This window comes from Gekko japonicus, unplaced genomic scaffold, assembly GCF_001447785.1.
Source record: "Gekko japonicus isolate JY-2015 unplaced genomic scaffold, Gekko_japonicus_V1.1 scaffold78, whole genome shotgun sequence".
Classification (NCBI taxonomy): Eukaryota; Metazoa; Chordata; class Lepidosauria; order Squamata; family Gekkonidae; genus Gekko; species Gekko japonicus.
In genome coordinates, this window is record NW_015165236.1 from 381085 (window position 1) to 394639 (window position 13555).

At 50.5% G+C, this 13555-nt stretch overlaps 1 protein-coding gene across 2 annotated transcripts in view; it reads left to right on the forward strand.

The window, feature by feature from the left end:
• CLEC16A (C-type lectin domain family 16 member A) overlaps positions 1-13555 on the forward strand; it is a 123266-nt gene that overhangs the window by 7871 nt on the left and 101840 nt on the right. For both annotated transcript variants that reach the window (XM_015409952.1, XM_015409953.1), the window contains exons 5-6: positions 2766-2889; positions 8550-8724. In XM_015409952.1, coding sequence (XP_015265438.1) covers positions 2766-2889; positions 8550-8724 — 299 coding nt within the window. The remainder of the gene's footprint in view (positions 1-2765; positions 2890-8549; positions 8725-13555) is intronic.

Consider the following 13555-nt stretch of genomic DNA (forward strand, 5'->3'; position numbering starts at 1 on the left):
TGCCTTCGCCAAGGCGGGAGAAGTCCAGTGCGGAGGAGGTCCAGGCAGCTATAGGAGCAACAGCGGGGGCCGGGCAGAGGCGGCAGAGTCGAACGGATCCCGGGCCTGGCCCTTCGGAGGGGGGTGGAAGAGGACGGGCCGAGGCAGCCAATGAGAAAAGGCCCTGGGTGCTGACCCGGCTGTTGCCGGGTAGAAGAGCCCCAGATTGCCGCTGGAGCGGCAGAGAGATGGAGAGCAGAGAATCAGTCCGACTCCGTCCCTGCCGGGGGTTCACAATACCTGTGTTCCGCCCCCTCCATTTGGATGGGACCCCCTTGTGCCAAAGAAGGCCCCCTGGAAACACCCCCAGCCAGCAGGACGGCGAGGGGAGGAACAGAAAGAGGGGCGGAGCCTGAGTCCCCACCAGTGTTCCCTCTAAGCTGGGTTAGTGGTGAGCCAGCTCACAGTTTTTTAGCCTCCGGCGCTCAGGAAGGACGGCTCCAGAGCAAACTAATTTATGCAGCAGCCAATTTGCTCGCTCACCACTTGAATGCCAGCGGCTCAGAAAGTAGAATTTTTGCTCACAAGACACGACGGCTTAGAGGGAGCATTGCTTGCAACCAGTGTTCCCTCTAAGCTGAGTTGGTGTGAGCCAGCTCACAGTTTTTTAGCCTCCGGCTCATACATTTCTGTCTCAGCTCTGGAAGGATGTGGCTCCAGAGCAAACTAATTTATGCAGCAGCCAAATTGCTCGCTCACAACTTTAATGCCAAGTATTATTATTTATTGTATTTATTATTTAATATTTCATTATTTAGAAGTATGAGCATGGCATGGCAGTACTGCACAGACATATAATGGCAGGACCCCCGAGAAAAACATTGCCCCCCTGAGCAAAACGTTGTTAGCTACGGGGCTGCGTGCTGCTCTTTCAGTATTGCACTTGAATTCTCCCCCCCCCCCTTCAGTTTCAGAAAGCTTTTTTAGGAATAAAAGGGGCTATATTTAGTCCGCGCTTAACCGCCAACGCCACTACAAAAGTACCATTTCAAGGCGAGCCATAATTGCATTCCTCAGAAAGCCTCAGACAGACGCGCTGTTTAAGTTCTCCAGAAGTGCTCTGGACAAGATTTGAAAACCCCCCACCCTCGTCTCCTTGATCATTTGAATGTCTGACACGGTGCGTGAAAGAGATTCGCCACAGCCGTGTGTTCGGTTTAAGCAGCACACGTAGTTGCGTTCACTCCTCGCTAACAGCGCTACTGGAAGGTTTTTGCAGCGGGTGTCCTGCAGACTGAATCGGGGAGTCCTCTCCCTGAGGGCCGCCTTGTGGTGTCTCGAGCTGCGTAGCCCGAAACGTTGCTCCGTGGTCCGGTCTGCTGGTCTCTGGTCTCGTGAAGCTTCAGCTGGACTTCACAAGTGCACCTTTTTAAAAATTAAAAACAAAAGGCCTTTGGGGAAAAGGGGCATTGGCTAGAGCAGCGCTTTCCAGAATGGGATCTTCAGAGGTTTCTTAGGGGTTCCTTGGTGAGAAGGATCTCTGGCAGAGGCCCGAGGGCCCTTGGAAGGGGGCCCTCCCGCCTCCGTGGTCAGTCTTCCCACTCCATGCTAAGTTGCAGGGTTGGGTATGCTCCAGTGCTCGTTCTCAGTGGATGCGGAGCGGGGCCCGACAGGTTCTGCACGAACCGAGCATAGGCTTCCCCGCCCCAGAGGCCTGTTCCCCGCCACATCGGGCCCCCGGGGGAACTCCACTTCAACGTGCACGTCACCTGGAAGTGACGCGACCACGCTGGGCATGCTGGGGGCGGGGCCACGGCAATTCGAGGGAAAACTCTATGGTTTTCCCTCGTATGGCCATGGCCCTGCCCCCAGCGTGCCTGCCGTCGTCACGTCACTTCTGGGTGACATGCATGCGGCGCGCGCGCGCTTTGCGCACGCACACCAGACGCTGGCCGGGAGCCCCCTGCTCCAGCAGAAGATTGACTTGGCAACCCTAACCGAACAAGAAGCTGAGAATGTGTCCCAGAATCCTTTGCTGCACAGAGGCCGCGAGGGAGGTGTCCATAACAGGGAAGTCAGGCGTAAGAAGGGTCCCAGAAGGCAGTGAGCCGGAAAACCACTGGCCTGGGATTTAGGCACACTGGTAGGATGGGATGAGGGGTGGGGTGGTTCCCCAGCGCTACCGCATAGCTTTCTAGTGCTAAGTTTGCAGATGTTCTCTCTCTCTCTCTCTCTCTCTCTCTCTCTCTCTCTCTCTGTCTTTAACCTGTATTTTCTTGTCTAGATAGCTTCTGCTCTTTAGCTGTTTTGCTCTCTGGAAGGATGTCTTTGCCATCCCGAGCTCTCCTAACCCCGTTAACCATTGTCTGGTTTTTTTTTTAAACCCTTTTCTTCACTGATGATTCCTGTGTTCCCTAACGCAGTCTCATGTAAGTGCAACTAATCGCTTTTGACTGTCAGCCTTTAATTTCTTTCTTGCCGTGTCGTCTGTTTTCTCTTAGGAAGCACGAGCCCTTTCCCCCCCCCAACCTGTTTTCGGAACAGTGTCATTTGACTGGCCTCGTTTAACCTCTTAAGGGAGTTGCATGTGTGTATGTACGTGATGTGATAAAACGATGCTAGATGCTTAAGCATGAAAGAAGCTCGCTCCCCACCTATGGCCACCTTGAAAACCAGCCTTTTTAGAAACGGCCTTGTATAAAAATGTTGTTTTGTTTACCTTCCCGTTTTGGAAAGCTGTTCTTTGGAAGACCAATAAACAAACAAACAAACCCTTTTCTTTCCAGTGGACAACCAACCGATGTTGCATTACATTCGGGATAAAACGGCCGTCCCGTACTTCTCCAACCTCGTCTGGTTTATCGGGAGCCACGTGATCGAGCTGGATAACTGTGTGCAGACGGACGAGGAGTAAGTCCTCTTGTTATACAAATAGATTCCCAGTCAAAAAAACTGAAGTCAAAATAAGGAGGAAGGTTCATAGTGTTTTAATTGCAACCAAGACACCTGAAAACAGTTAGGTGAAACTTAGCCTATCAAAAATTGACTGCTTTCTGGGGGTTTTTGTTTTATAATTTTGATTTAATACACAGAAAATTGCTTGTAAAAAAACCCATAATCCACAGAGTCTTACACATCCTCAAAGGGTAAACGCCATCTCTGCTCACCTAATGTATACATTTCTTGATAAGTTTCTCATTCCACTTATACATTCTTGACCAACATTCTTAAATGCGTTTCGTCACCTTTCTCTTGTAAAAAACAAGTCGATCTGTCCATTTCAGCCATATCCATCAATTTCCAAACTAGTTCTTCCCTCGATGGAGTTCTATCGGATTTCCAACATTTCGCTATCAAAAAAAAATTGACTGCTTTCTGAACACAATCAGGAAGTACATGAAATTTTATACTTGAAACGACAGAGTCATGAAGATAGCATTCAAAAAGCATAATTGGCTACAAAGGACAGTGCATCATTTGAGTAATAGTCCACTCAATGTGAAGAAAGGTGTGCTGACATAATATCTTAAAATGTTTACTTAACCTAACCTGAATAATATTGGCCAAGGATTCTTCATACCCAAACAAAGGCGTGTGTTTTTGGTTTTTTTCTGATACGCAGCTAAAATCCTTTTTTTGACTCAGACACTGCAAAGTTGTACCCTAAACAACTAAAAACCATGAACTCTATACCTATCTTCTATACCAAAAGAATATTATTTTCTTGTCCGGTGCCATCAGCTAGAAAAATAATCTAACCTACAAGAGAAAGTCCTACTGTTTAGTAGGCCTGCATCACACCCTAATAAAATCTTACTTAAGAGAAAAATCTATGAAACCAGGACAATAGGAATGATCAGAAAAAGGAAATCTTTATAGTCCCATTCATACTACACTCTTTATCGCTGTTGGCACAGGTTTACGAGCAGGGGGGGAGGGAGTGCGTGATGGAGGTTATAGATCGAAAATAATTAAATAGATTCTTTGCTGCTCTGAAGGCATAAATTGCCTTAACCAGGCTCGCCCAGTCTCATCAGCTCTCGGGGGCTAAGCAGGTTTGGCCCCAGTTAGTATTTCCACGGGAAACCACTGAGGGGGTCCAGGGTCGCTACGCAGAGGCAGGTTGATCCAGTCTCATCAGATCTTGGGAGCGAAGCAGGGGTCACCCCTGGTCAGTATTTTGGATGGGAGACCGCCAAGGAAGTCCAGGGTCACTACGCAGAGGCAGGCGACGGTAGCCGACTTGCCTTGACAACCCGACAGGATCGCCATAAATCAGCTGTGACTCTCCAGTCAAAAAGAAGAAAAGCATAAATTGGATGGGGCCAGTGTTCCCTCTAAGCTGAGTTCGTGTAAGGTAGCTCACAGTTTTCTAGCCTCCATCTTACACATTTTTGCCTCTGCTCAGGAAGGAGGTGGCTCCAGAGCGCACTAATTTATGCAGCAGCCAGATCGCTCGCTCACAACTTTAATGCCAGCGGCTCACAAAGTAGAATTTTTGCTCTCAAGACTCCACAGAGGGAGCTTTCATTGCGAGCACTGTTCCCTCTATGTTTTCTCGCCTCCGTCTCACACATTTTGTCTCGGCTCAGGAAGGATGGCACCAGAACAAACTAATTTATGCAGCAGCCAAATCGCTCGCTCACAACTTTTAATGCCGGAAGCTCACAAAGTAGAATTTTTGCTCACATGTCTCCACAGAGGGAGCATTGATTGCAAGCAGTGTTCCCTCTAAGCTGAGTTGGTGTCCGCTAGCTCACAGTTTTTTAGCCTCCGGCTCACACATTTTTGCCTTAGCTCAGGAAGGAGGGCTCCAGAGCAAACTAATTTATGCAGCAGCCTAATCACTGGCTCACAACTTTAATGCCAGTAGCTCACAAAGTGGAATTTGTGCTCACAAGGCTCCACGGCGTAGAGGGAGAATTGGTCCCCAATCAATTCTGACACGAGGGAGTGTACAACCAGTGTTCCCTCTATGCTGAGTCAGTGTGAGCTCACTCACAGTTTTCTAGCCTCCGGCTCACATGTTTTTCTCTCGGCTCAGGAAGGATGGCACCAGAGCAAACTAATTGATGCAGGAGCCAAATCGCTCACTCACAACTTTAATGCCAGTAGCTCACAAGGTAGAATTTTTGCTCACAAGACTCCACAGCTTAGAGGGAGCGTTGGCCTGCTAGCCGATCCTTCAAATTACCCGCATTGTCCTTCACAGGGGTATACCTTTCTAAGACAAATGACTTCAACGCAACTTCTAAATGATATGATTTAATTATATTTATTTTATTTCTTGGACTTCTGTCCCGCCCTCCCGGCGAGCTGGCTCAGGGCGGGTCACAACAGAGAAACCAATACAAAACTCAGCATTAGAACTGCGAAAAGTCATATTAAAATGCAACTAAAAACTCATAGGATGACAATGCTTCAGTTTCATATAGCCTGGCTCTGCTTTGTTTTGAAAGATGCAGCTCCGAGACCAGGGTCTCCGGCTAGAAAAAGTCATCGGCTTAGGTTGGCAGTGTGAGCAGGAGGGGCCGAAAACATGTCGGGCGTCCGCTGCCTCAGCTAAATGTCTGGCGGAAGAGCTCCATCTTGCAGTCCCTGTGGAATTGTAAGAGATCCTGCAGGGCCCTGATCTCCAATGGGAGCACATTCCACCAGGTCGGGGCCGGGGCCAAAAATTCCCTGGCCCTACTTGAGGCTAGTCAGACGTCCGTTGGGCCAGGGACTACCAACAGATGTTGGCCTATCGAGTGTGAGGCTCTTCGGGGTACATAAGAGAAGAGAGAGACTGGATTTATACCCCCGCCCTTCACTACCCAAAGGAGTCTCAGAGCAGCTTACAGACTCCTTTCCCTTCCCCTCCCCATAGCAGACACCCCCTGTGAGGTGGGTGGGTCTGAGCGAGCTCTGAGAGAAACGGCTCTTTTTCAAGAACAGCTGTGCCAAAAGTATGGCTTGCCCGAGGTCATCCAGCAGCTGCGAGTGGAGGAGTGGGGAATCAAACCCAGTTCTTCCAGATTAGAGTCCGCACACTTAACCACTACACCAAACTGGGGAGAGGCGGTCCCGCAGGTATGTCGTAAACAATATAATTCAGGGGACGTTTCTTGCTTACTGAGCTTTTCTGGGTGCCGTGCTCAACTTTAGACGAAAATACTCACAGGTCTCCAGTCAGAAAGGCTTCGCTGTCAGTTGGCTAAATCTGCATAAATTCATGGGGCGGGGCAGGGGCACGCTTGGCTCTCAGATGATAAATGGGAGCCAATAAATGGGAGCCAATAGGAGAGGTCTTTGAAGCGTGTCTTCTGAGTCTCCCTCCTGCTTGACACCAGGACCCAAGAGGTAGGCCAGGACTTGTTTCCAGTTAGCAGACGCTCTGGCGGCTCCTTGCCCTTCATAGAAGATAGTTAGCAAGTTGCTTGTTAACCATGCAAGAAGTCGTATGGGAAAAGATAAAGGGGTTAATAATGCCAGGGTTTTCATATTTCTGGTATGGCCAGTCTCTTTGTGGTCACAGAGAGAGAGAGAGAGAGAGAGAGAGAGAGAGAGAGAGAGAGATGGCTGGCGTCATCTCTGGAGGCATCATAATGGGGTGATTCATAAATTGAATTGATGATGACGATAATAATAATAACCCAGCCGAAATGTGTAGGACCAGGGCCTAGAGGAGGAGATGTTGCCGGCTCACCTGTTGTTGGTTTTTTTTTGTGTGTGTAGAATAACAGAAGCGTGGAGGAGGGTCAGGGAGACATTTTGGAGGCTTTTAGATCTGTTCTAAGGACTGCTCTTTTAACAGATAGTTCAGGAGAGTATCTGCACTGATCTGCAGAAGAGCAGCCAGATTCTAGTAGCAACTTAGACACCGACAAGATTTTTTTGGGGGGTGAGCTTTCGAGGCCCAAGAAAGGTCATGTAACCCAAAAATCTTTTATTTGGGGGGGGGGATTTGTGTGTGTACGTGCCCCCATTCCCGGAAGTCACAGCGACCTCTGGCGACTCCTACTGGGGCATGGAGGACGTGCAGAGAAGTGGCTTGATATTGCCTGCCTCTGGTCTCCCGGCCCTGGTGTTCTCTGGAGGTCTCCCGTCCAAATATTTGCCAGGGTCAGCCCTGCTTCTCGCTTCCAAGATCTGACGAGATCGGGCTTGCCTGGGTGTCGGAGTCCCGCAGCAACCTGTCTCAACAACAAGTTTTTCGAGCAGAGTAAAGGCAGGCCCTCTGTGCACCCGTTCAGTCTCAGAACTACCCTTTAGGCGGGAGAGGGTGAAGATCTACAGAATTCAAAGAGGAGTCCCCTGACGTAATTAAGCCAATCAGAAAACAAAGTACAGCGCGCCTAAACGAACGGGTTCACATACCCAGCAGAGCAGCAGGAGGAAGGTACCAAGGTCACAAGCCTAGCCACAAAGAGAAGACTCACTGGAAGAAATGAGAGTGGACATTCCAGCACATGAAGCAGTCCGTCCCACAGCCTCCATTCCCACCACCACCACCTGCAACGGCAGCGTAGCTGACACGGGGCTATCTGTCAGAACCCACAGCCAACAGCGGAGTACACGCTTTCAAGAAAGGTTATGCTTTTATTGAAGAGCTATAGATGCATTACCTGGAGCTGCGGTGGCTCAAGGGGTTAAGACGCTGAACTGCAGGCTGTGGAAGGTCGGTAGTTCAGCAGTTCGAGACCGAGTGTGCCGCATGATGGAGTGAGCTCCCGTCTCTAGTTCCAGCTCCTGCCAACCTAGCAGTTTGAAAGCAAGAAATTGCAAGTAGATACATACCCTGTTTCCCCGAAAAGACCTATCCCCAAAATAAGCCCTAGCAGGATTTCTATGCATTTGTGGTATAAGCCCTAGTGTGTCTTCTTGAGAAAAAATAAATATAAGACAGTAGGTACCACTTCGGTGGGAAGGTAACAGCGTTCCATGCACCTCGGTGTCTAGTCATGCTGGCCACAGAAACGTCTTCGGACAGCGCTGGCTCTTTGGCTTTGAAACCCTAGAGTCGGATTCGACTGGCTTTCGAGCAAGGGAACCTTTACCTTTACCTTTATAGATGTATTAACATAGTCACTGTTAAGAATGGCAGTTGTCCCTTGGACATAATAAGATATAGGGCATTCGTATGTACCCCCCCCCACTGCGCTGGCCAATTAGGCACTCTCCCGCGCGTGGGCTAAAGCCGGCAAACTGTTTCTAGGCGAAGCTGGGAACGATCCGGCTCCCACGGCTGCCTGGAAAGGCAGACAACACACACTCCCACCTGCACATCGTTATAGATAAGCGTTTCGGTGCAAAGCAGAGAAAGGAATGCGAAAGCAATTTACACAGACTCTGACTGAGCATCCCCACCCCCATGGCAGCATAGCGGACACTATCCAGGTCAAGGCATATAGCCTCAAAATCTTGGCCAGGCTCTTAAGTCGCTACTAAAATTGAGTAGCTTTTCTTTACCAGGTTCGTTGCTCACACGTACCCCCTGGGAATAAGAGAGTCATTTGGGGGAAATCTGTGGAGAGGTGGTTTGAATCGGGGGAGACTTTAGTTCCGTGCCCTTTTCTCTTCTCCCACAGACACCGGAACCGGGAGAAGCTGAGCGGCCTCGTGGCCGAGCACCTCGACCACCTCCACTACCTCAACGACATCCTCATCATCAACTGCGAATTCCTGAACGAAGTGCTGACCGACCACTTGCTGAATAGCCTCTTCCTTCCCCTCTACGTCTATTCCTTAGTCGATCAGGACAAGGTAAGGAACGAGGGGCTCGGGCAGCCCCGCCCAAAGGTTCCGGCACCAATCTGGGGGCTGCATGGTGCCGGTACCGTTAGTCCGGGGGTCTCCCCCAACAGTGTTCCCTCTAAGCTGGGTTAGCGTGAGCTCGTTCACAGTTAGCTCAGGAAGGGTGGCTCCAGAGCAAACTCATTTAGGCAGCAGCCCAATCGCTCACAACGTTTAATGCCAGTGGCTCACAAAATAGAATTTTTGCTCGCCAGACACCACGGCTTAGAGGAAGCATTGCTTGCAACCAGTGTTCCCTCTAAGCTGCGTTAGTGTGAGCCATCTCACAGTTTTTTAGCCTCCGGCTCACACATTATTGTCTCAGCTCAGGAAGGATGGCTCCGGAGCAAACGAATTCATGCAGCAGCCAAATCGCTCGCTCACAACTTTAATGCCAGGAGCTCACAAAGTAGAATTCTTGCTCACACGACTCCACGGCTTAGAGGGAGCATTGGTCCCCAACCATTTCGGGATATGGGGGGAGGGCTTTGGAATTCTGACATGGGGGGGAATACAATCAGTGTTCCCTCTAAGCTGAGTCAGTGTGAGCTAGCTCACAGTATTTTTAGCCTCCGACTCACACATTTTTGTCTTCGCTCAGGAAGGATGGCTCCAGAGCAAACTAATTTATGCAGCAGCCAAATCGCTCGCTCACAACTTTAATGCCAGGAGCTCACAAAGTAGAATTCTTGCTCACACGACTCCACGGCTTAGAGGGAGCATTGGTCCCCAACCATTTTGGAGCCTGTTGGGGGGGGTGGCTTTGGAATTCTGACATTGCGGGGGAGATACAACCAGTGTTCCCTCTAAGCTGAGTCGGTGTGAGCTAGCTCGCAGGTTTTTTTAGCTTCCGGCACACACGTTTTTGTCTTCGCTCAGGGAGGATGGCTCCACAGCAAACTTAATTTATGCAGCAGCCAAATCGCTCGCTCACAACTTTAATGCCAGGAGCTCACAAAGCGGAATTCTTGCTTAGAGGCCGCATTGAGTGCGGCCACAACACGACTGCCACGGGGCACTGAACAACATACACTGAGAGGAAGCCCCAGAGCAGGGGACCAGAGTGGTAATTTTAAAAAATATTCACTGGGGAAAGGGAGTTTGGGAGAGAATAAAGTCAATACTCTGGTGGCAGCTGCTGCCCAAATAGTTATTGTAATCCGCGCAGTCCTTCACGTCACCAGTGGCAAATCAGAAGCCCCTCTGGGCAGGAGTCCCACCCACTTTCTAAAGACACTTCGCGGACACCAGGAGAGATTAAGAGTGGTTTAGAGTGGCGGACTCTAATCGGGAGATCCGGGTTTGATTCCCCACTCCTCCTCCACATGCAGCTAGCTGGGGGAACTTGGGCCCGTCACAAGTTCTCTCAGAGCTCTCTCAGCCCCACCTGCCTCACAGGGTGTCTGTTGTGCGGAGAGGAAGGGAAGGCAGTCACAAACCACTCTGAGGCTCCTTCAGGTAATGAAGGGTGGGGTACAAAAACCAGCACTACTACTACTCCTTCGTCGTCGTCCTGAATTTCTGAATCGCCCAGTCCCTGAGTACACAAGGCTCTCGGCAAACAATTTTAAAAATACAGATTAATATCAACAAATCAGTTATTAATTTAATCGTCTCCAGATGGCAGCCATAATTTAATCCAAAACCTACTCTGGGTTGTTCTTCTGTCTCGTGGGCAGATTGAGGAGGAGGCCGAAGTCGGCAGAATGGAAGCAGAGGAGAGTGCCGGCTGTGATGGAAAACCGTCGCTGTCCTCAACCAAACACTTGGCGGAACATCTCTGGCTTGCGGGCCCTGCGGAGCGGCATCAAGTGCTGCAGGGCCCTGGTGGAAGTTGGCCGAGAGTTCCAGCAGGTCCAAGGCAGGCCTGAGAAAGCCCTGGCCCTGGTCGAGGGCAGCCAGATATCTTTGGGGCCAGGGATCAGCAGCAGATTGCTCTCAGCAGAGCATAACGCTCTCCCGGGGACATGCGAGAGTAGGCGGTCCCAGAGATATAGGTAAAGGTAAAGGTCTCCCTTGCTCGAAAGCCAGTCGAGTCCGACTCTGGGGTTGCGGTGCTCATCTCCGTTTCAAAGCCGAAGAGCCAGCGCTGTCCGAAGACGTTTCCATGGTCATGTGGCCGGCATGGCTAAACACCAAGGCGCACGGAACGCTGTTACCTTCCCACCGAAGTGGTACCTATTTATCTCCTTGCAATTTCTTGCTTTCGATCTGCTAGGTTGGCAGCGGCTGGAACTAGAGATGGGAGCTCACTCCATCATGCGGCACCCGGGTCTCGAACTACTGAACTACTGACCTTCCACAGCCTGCAGTTCAGCGTCTTAACCCCCTGAGCCACCGCAGCTCCCCCAGAGATATGCAGGCCCCTTTAAGGTCAATACCAGCACCTTGAATCTGACTCGGTATTCCACTGGCATGCCCATGGGCACCACATTGAGGACCCTTGGCGCTAGGTGGTATCTGGAGCTCGCACCTCCGAGGGGAAAGAGGTGAATGAAACACTGGTTCCTCCACCAAGTGCAGAGAGGATAGGCAGCTGTAGCAACCTCGGGAGAACCACCCGATCCAGGAGCGAAGTGCGAGCGATGCCCCCCCAGGACAGGAAGAGAGAAACCACAGGAAGTTCTGGCAGGGCAGGAAGGGTGCCCACCCCCACTGGGAGGCGGGCAGAAGGCCGGAAGCCAGGCGGCCTGGGGTGTTGTGCACAAACCGGGGCTTGTTGGCTCAGCCTGGGAGGTTAACCCAGGTTCGTTGCACAACAGTTTAGGGCCACACCGCGTTTATACTCCTGATTTGGCTGCGTTCCTGGTCTGTTTGTGGCACGACAAACCCCAGCATATTGTGACCCCCCTGCGTGCCGCCTGAACTTGGGAGGCTAGGCCAGTGTTCCCTCTAAGCTGAGTTAGTGTGAGCTAGCTCACAGTTTTTTAGCCTCCAGCTCACAGATTTTTGTCTTGGCTCAGGAAGGATGGCTCCAGAGCAAACTGATTTATGCAGCAGCCAAATGGCTGGCTCACAACTTTAAAGCCAGTAACTCACAAAGCAGGATTTTTGCTCACAAGACTCCACAGCTTAGAGGGAGCACCCGAAATTATTTCATCATGGAGAAAACGTTTCCATTAATCCCAGAGGTCTCCCTGAACTCTTAACGCTCTCGATCAAGGTGGCCTGGTTTGCCCTTCCATAGTCCTTGCGAGGGAGAGAGAGCCTCTCTTTCACAGCCTTTTCCCCAGGAGAGCCCGGTCAGAAGAGGTGAGCTCACGGCGTCCCTTTAACAGGGAAACCAGGAAGGGCCCCCTCCTTTGCAGTAATTCTAAGAGGCTGTCAAGAGGCATATCTGACTCCTGGAGCAGCTGATGCAAGCGAGCTTTCCAGAGAACAACACCGGCTTTGTTGGCAAGGCACCTCCGTGCTTTTCAGCGAAGAGCCTTCGTCATCCCTGACGGGATCTCCTTGTTCCGTGGCTCTCTTTGCACAAACTTCTGGGGAAGCCTGGGCTGCAGCCAGCGGCGGTGGCTGAATGCTCAGTTTCGTCTGGCTATTTCCCACCGGAGTATCGGTTCAGAGGAGCGAGGGGCTGAAAATTGCTGTCCAGGTTCCATCCAAGATCCTGCAGGTTCCATCCAAGATCCTGGGGGCAAACGCCAAGGGAGAGCGGCTTCCAAAGAGCCGTCAGCTGGCCCCCTTTGGGAGCAGAACTCTGGCTTGGGCGGGCCTGCGACCAGATCCCGTCAGGCCTTCCCTCAGCCGACCATTGTGGCCCAGGGATCTCACATCCTCGGAGCCCACCTTAGTCTAAAATCAAGGCCCTATTTTCAGCCTCCGTCTTCACAGGTGGACTGAGGCCGCCTGGTCAAGCGACTCATGCTCGGGATGTTAGAGCGACAGCCGGAAACGGTCTTGGATAACTGCTTTGTCACTGCTGAAATACCTGAGTATGCACCAGTGTTCCCTCTAAGCTGAGTGAGTGCGAGCCGGCTCACAGTTCTTTTAGCCTCCGGCTCACACATTTCCGTCGCCGCTCAGGAAGGGATGGGGCTCCAGAGTGGACTAATTCATGCAGCAGCCAAATCGCTCGCTCACCACTTGAATGCCAGGAGCTCGCAAAGTAAGAATTTTTTGCTCACGAGACTCCACAGCTTAGAGGGAGGCATTGGCGTGCATCCCCCCCAAAAAAGGGCACCTTCTGGAAGTGCCGAAGTCCCGTTGAATGCGTGGCTTTGTTCCTGGTGGTTCAGATAAGGCGGGGGGTTAAACGCACAGCTCAGGGGCCCGTCTTGAAGGAATTTATGGATCAGGATAAATTAGGATCACTCCTGGCAGATAGGGATAAATGTTGTGCTTTTGTTGCCACCATCATCAAGACGACAATGCAACAAGCTGATATATTTATTTATTTCATTCATACCTCCACTTTTCCTCCTCACTCGAGACCGAAAAGCGGCTCACATCCTTCCGCTCTCCTCCATTTTATCCTCACAACAACCTAGTGAGGTAGAACAAAGTTTGAGTCCAGGGGCACCTTTAAGGCCAACAGAGTTGGTCACACGGGCACACGAAAGCTTATACCCATCCTTCCGCTCTCCTCCATTTTATCCTCACAACAACCTAGTGAGGTAGAACAAAGTTTGAGTCCAGGGGCACCTTTAAGGCCAACAGAGTTGGTCACACGGGCACACGAAAGCTTATACCCGATATAATAATAATAATAATAATAATAATAATAATAATAATAATAATAATAATAATAATAATAATAATAATAATAATAATAATAATAATAATAATAATAATAATAATA